The sequence below is a fragment of the Manis pentadactyla genome, chromosome 5 (genome assembly GCF_030020395.1).
Source record: "Manis pentadactyla isolate mManPen7 chromosome 5, mManPen7.hap1, whole genome shotgun sequence".
Classification (NCBI taxonomy): Eukaryota; Metazoa; Chordata; class Mammalia; order Pholidota; family Manidae; genus Manis; species Manis pentadactyla.
In genome coordinates, this window is record NC_080023.1 from 152,702,258 (window position 1) to 152,708,304 (window position 6,047).

The following is a 6,047-nucleotide window of genomic DNA, read 5'->3' on the forward strand; positions in this document are numbered from 1 at the left end:
TACAATAGCCTTCATTGCTACTGCCTGGTTCTTTTCTTTCTTGTAAAAAAAGATCCTCCTGATCAGCTGAATAAGGAACTCCTCTAATCTGCACCGTAGTAGAAGAATCTCTAATGCATGTGAAAATGCATATGTAAGAAATGAATAGATAAGAACATACTATTCATTATATGTTCTATATTATGTGTGTATGTATATATATATATATACATACACACACACACACTGGTTTGTAACTTTAAAATTTTTTAATATATTTTTAAATATAATATTTATGTGTGTGTGTATATGTATATATATCCTGACAAAGTACATAACAAAAGCTAACAAGGATTATGAAAGAATGGTAAATATTTTAAATCACATCTACGCTTTATTTTCCCTCAATGTGTTCTAAACATGTTACTCAAGTGATAAAAATTGGGAGTTTTTAAAGAAATTTCAGGAGGCATTTTAATGCTAAAAGTCATGTTCAGGAAGACAAAGCACATATGGAAATATTCGTTATATATTGATAAGTAAAAAAAAACACAAAAAAGTACAGCTCAACTCCATTTTATTTGTAAGTCATTTTTTTTTTAATTTGTGGGCATTTATGTGTAATGAAATTACTGATGATTTTCGCTTCCCTATTTGCTCTTCTCTGTTTTCTAAGTTCTCTCCAATGAACATGTATTACTTTTACAATTAGAAAAAAAATATTACTTTAGAATTACCAATAAGGAAGAGTCTGGAAAACAGAATCTACGTGCCAGAGGACCAGGGTGAGTCCTCTGCTATCCCATGAAGAGCTATTTTGCCCATTTCACAGAGAAGGATCCTGACATCAGACATGGCAAGGGGCTTGCCCTGATCACGTGGCCTGTGGCCCCGAAGTGGAGGAGCTGGGGAGTCTGTCTGACGCCTCACTCCCAGAAATCACCACCACTTTCACTGCAGCAAGGTCACACGTGCCCTCATGCTACCTCTGAGACTGTGCAAAGAAAACGCAGCCCCTTCAAACAACTGGGGTGCAGGCTCAGAGGGCAGAGCTAAATTTAGTTGCATCCACTTTAAAACTTGATCTAATTCAACCATGTAAATACTCTTTTTTGAGGTTTCCTGAAATCAGAGACTCTGTCTCTTTGGTATAATTGTTCAGGCTTTCAGATTCCTCCCGTCCTCCCTCTGCTCCATCCAATATGACAGAGGAGAGTTAGTTGTCCTGACTCGCTGGCATCTGCGGGGACCTGGATGGCTTGGGCCTGTCACTGAAAGCATCCTCCAGCTTTCCGGGGATGGCAGGTTGCTGGGGAACTGATCCGGCTTCCTGCTGACACACCGGGACCTGGCGGTGAGACCCGACTCACCTCACCTCCCACCAGCTCTGTGGTTCTGCAGCCATCTCACCCTGGTCTCTTTCTAGGCTCCTGAGGCCAAGCCCACCTCACCCCACCCCCACCACACTGGGTCCTAAAAACGGCCACTGGCTCACTTCAATGTCTGGATCACCCAGAAACCAAGGGAGGTACCAAGGCCAGACTGATGTTCAGGTGGTGGCCTCGGTATTAACATAATACAACGCTTTCCTCCTGGTTGGTAAGAACTGCTGCCCAAGCCCCGTGGGTTTCCCCTGGTCCATGCCAGCGGCCTCCAGCCCCCCTCATACCAGAAACCAAGGAGTTAACACCTGGCACAGCAGGTAGCCTCCAAGGCTGGCCTCCAGCCCCAGGCTGTGTCCCTTCTGCTGTTTAGTACTTTGAACTTCACCTCTCCTTTCTGCCAGGCCATCCATTCTTTTACTCTAAGTCTACCGTGAACTTATCCCCAAAGTCTCAAAAGACAGTGGACAAGAGCTCCTTTGCTCTTGGTGTTCCCTCAAACTTATGCAACATGCCTGCCGCTTTCCGGGCTCAGTCCCAGGGAGAAGGTGGCCAACACCGAGGGTCTTCCCCCACTCCTCTCCTCCTGGTCTACTACAGAGGCTAAGACAGCCAGCACTTTCTTTCCCAGCCTCCCTTACATCAGGAATAGCCACGTGTCTCAGTTCTGGACCATGAGAAGTAACTAGAAGTCTGCTGAGGGGGGTTCCCAGAGAAGTTTTTGCTTTCCTGGTAAAAGTGAGAAACTAGCGAATGCCAAACCCTCTGCCACCCTTCCTGCTTTAAACAACGACACTGTGCCTGAAGTTTTGGCAGCCATATGTGGCCCAAGAGGAGCCCAGAGATGCTGCCCTGGCATGGTTGCTTCCTACTCGAGTTCTTTTTACCTAAGAAAGAATCCCTGCAAGCTGGACTTCCTATTTTTTCAGCTGAAAGCAATCCTGATACAGAGTAATTGGAAGGCATGTCTGTCTACCTACTCCCTGACTCTGCTCATGTTTTCTCCCTGCCTTTATATCCCCAAGTTCCCTGGGTCTGAGACAGGCAGACTTTTCCTCTATCACTCCTACCTGCGTATATTAAAACTCTGCTTTTATAAAATCCTTATGGTCCTTTCCACCTGGGCAGGTTCTTGAAATGCTAAAATAGGACATAAGGGAACACAGGAAAACCTTTTACTCTCAACAGGACCTGCCTTTCAAGCCAAATGCACCATCTCATTCTGAATGCTGGAAGTGTTTTATTAACTATGTCTATTCATTCTTATTATAATTAACTCACTATGATTAACCTTCATTATTACTACTAACTTTACCTTTCTCTTTGCTTTCCTTCTATTAAGTCCTAATCTCCTGATATAACTATCCTCACTTCATGAATAAGGAGACTGAGGAAGTTTAAGAGGGTGAGTAATTTTTCTGGAGCTGGACAGAGCCCGAAGGATGTAGGGAAGATTGGAACCATTTACAATGGTTATTAATACCCACTCTCCCTGACACCTAACCACCCTCCACCCACCATCCCTCCAGCCCTCACACACCCTGGACCTCCCCAACCTGGCCGGGGTTGGTGGGGTGGAGAGCAGGCAGCAAGAGGAGACAGCCAGCAGCATGTGTTTTATTGGAGAACAAGGGTGCCAGCCCCAGGACCAGCTACACATGTTCAGCCCTGGGGACTGCAAGGGGCTTGAGGACATAGGAGAGACAACACAGGGAGGCATCTGGACACAGGTGCATGAAGGTTTCTTGCCTCGTGCAGTAAGTTTGTCAGGCCCCTTGGCCCTTCCAGCACCGTTTGAATTCGCTCCTCCCTATGCAGAAGAAGACTGCTGGTCACAAAGCAACCCAAGGGTTAAAGGTTAGACTACTGTTCACAAGTTTGACCACAGATCAAGGGTTAGTCCCCAAGTTAGACCACTGACCACAGGTTAGGTCAGGGGGCCTAGCAGAAGGTAAGTAGTTTGGGTGAGATCACAAGTCACCAGTTAGCTCTCTGGTCATCTGCTGGATGACTAGTCATAGAGCAGCCCACAGGTGATAAATTAGGCCACAGGACCTGAGCTCTGATCACAGGTCAAGGGTTAGACTGGAGGTAACAGGCGGGACCACCAGTCATAGGTGAGACAACCAGCTACAGTTCAGACCACAGATCCCAGTCCAGTTAGCCCCAGAGCACAAGTTAGACCCCCAGTTACATGTTACAGATTAGTTGCTTATCCAAGTTAACCCACACTGCACATATACCCTAAGCACTTTTCATAATAACACTATACAGTTATACTTGGTATTATTACAATCCTGTTGTACGGGTAAGGACACTGAGGCACAGAACACAACAACTTTGCCCAAGGTCACACAGTCATTAAGGAGCAGAGCCAGGACTCAAACTCAGGCAGTCTGGTTCCAGAGTCCACACTTGTAACCATTACACAAACTGCCTGACACACATGTGGACCTGTTTAATGTTAGGACTTAGGAAGGCTTTTCACCCATGAGTCATGGAAAAGTTAAGGCTTTGGGGAAATAGGTCCCATATCCCCTCTAAGGGTCTTTGGTCACTACATGGGGTCACTCCTTCATTTATTGATTCAACAAACATGGGGCACTGGGGATACAAGATACACGTGATGATCCTGGTCTGTGCTCTTAAAGAGCTTCCATCAGGGAAAGGAGTTGTAACCCAAGCCAATAAATGCAATAAGCAGAGTTGTGGAAAGGCCCTGAAGGAAATGATCAGGGTGCTGAGATGGCCAATTAGGTGAAGTGTGGAGAGAGACCATTTAGGCAGGCCTGTGTGTTAGGGTGCTATTTCTAAACAGATGATCCAGACAAGCAGAGCAACTCTGAAGAACGGGCTGAGTGGGAGGCAGAAGGTAAAGGCTGCCCGGCCTCTCCCTGGATTACAAGAGAGCCCATGGAGTCCTCGCATGATACCTTGAGCTCCCCATGGGTGCTATTCAGCCCTGTCAAGCATCCTGCCAAGGTAAAGAATCTTAGAACAATACAGAGCCAACCTCAAAATCCCTACGAGGCAGACAATCCACACTGTGGAGAGGGTCACACCGTGGAGAGGGTGTGCGGTATAATGGCTAAGAGTGTCGAATGAACCCAGGTCAAACCGCCTGGGTCCAAATCCAAGCTCTGCCATTTCCCAGCTAAGTGAACTTGGCCTCAGATTCCTCGTCTGTACAACTGTCTTTCAGTGGGCAGTTAGAGGCGATTTAATCATTTTAGCACAGTGCCGGCCCAGAATATATAATAAATGGACAGTGAGGTTATCAGAATGACACCTTAGAGAGTTGGAGCAACCAGCTCATTCTGGGCCAACCGACTCATTTCACAGATAAAGAAAGGGAGGGACTTACCTACCTTTTCCTCACCAGGGATCAGTGGGTCTAGAATCAGAACCCCAGACCCTGACCCCCGGTGAGGGCAGTTCCCATAACACTACTCTTAACACATCGTCACATTTCAACCTTCCAAACACTCTGAGATACCGAAGTTGTTCTTTTCTCCTACATGATCTGCCGTCCCCTCCTCGTACCTTTGACTTCACCCACCCTCTCCTCTCTCCCTGGCCTCTGGCCACACCGGCCTCCCCGCTGCTCCTCTCACACTGTCACTCTCCGGCCCCCTCCGCCTGTCCCTATCTTCTTTGTATTCTCACTGTACTCAGACCTCCACCCAAACCCACCTTATACAAAATGATAAGAAATCTGAGCGTCGCTTCACAATAGTTGACTGGGGAGGAGGGGGCAGGTAAGTAACAAAACAGGGTTGGTTCCAGTTGATGGGTTTTATATTACTTCCTATTTTTGTTTGAATTTTTCTAAAAGTTTCTTTTAAAAGCTCATGTCATCACATTATTCCCTATTTTTACATGTTTACATTTTTCCATAATATTTATTTTAAATCTCACCTTGTTCTTTATATTATTCTACTTTCATGTAAATTTCAAATTTTCCAAAATAAAAACATTTTAGAAAGTTTATCAGGGACCTTCCTTGACTGCCCCCATCAGCTCTCCGTCAGCCCCAACTTAACCCCTTGCCCTGCTTTCATTCTTCTTAGTGATTATCACCCACTGATAATACTATACTTTTTTTGGTTATTTTCTGTCTCCATTGACTAAAATGTCAGCTCCATGAAAGCAAAGACCTTGTTTATTTTCACCACTGGATCCCCAACAGTTGTAACAGTGCCTGGCACACAGTAAGTATTTTTCAGATGAGTATTTGTTCAGTGAATCCCATTTTAAAGACTAGGAAACTGAGGGCAGGTTGATTTAGCAGCTCACCCTAGACTCCCCTGCAAGTCAGTTGGGAGGCAAGGGGAGAACTTAAAAGTGGTCTGTCATCCCCAGGACCTGAGAGCCTATCCCTCATTTACACACACACACACACAGAGGTGATGTTTCCTGGTGGCACATGACCCAGGACCAGGAGAGCCACAGAGACCAGCAGAAGCAGATGCATCATGGCCACAGGGCTTCTGGGGAGGCCTCTGGGGAGAGGAGCCAAGCACACTGAGCCCTGCTGCCTGCACCCAACCTTTATTGGGCCACAGATCAAGGCAGGAGTGTGGGCAGCAAGAGACCTAAGTCTGAGGTCTTGTGGTCCCAAGGACAGACCTGGATCTCAGCCAGCTGTGGGGCACTGGTCAGCCATAACCTCTGGAGTTTGCTGAG

At 46.4% G+C, this 6,047-nt stretch overlaps 1 protein-coding gene across 1 annotated transcript; it reads right to left on the reverse strand.

The window, feature by feature from the left end:
* Positions 1–3,013: 3,013 nt before the first annotated feature.
* DEFB124 (defensin beta 124) lies at positions 3,014–5,835 on the reverse strand. The gene is given in 2 exon segments (XM_036924536.2): positions 3,014–3,171; positions 5,760–5,835. Coding segments are annotated over 2 exon segments (234 nt in total).
* Between the last annotated feature and the right edge of the window lie 212 nt (positions 5,836–6,047).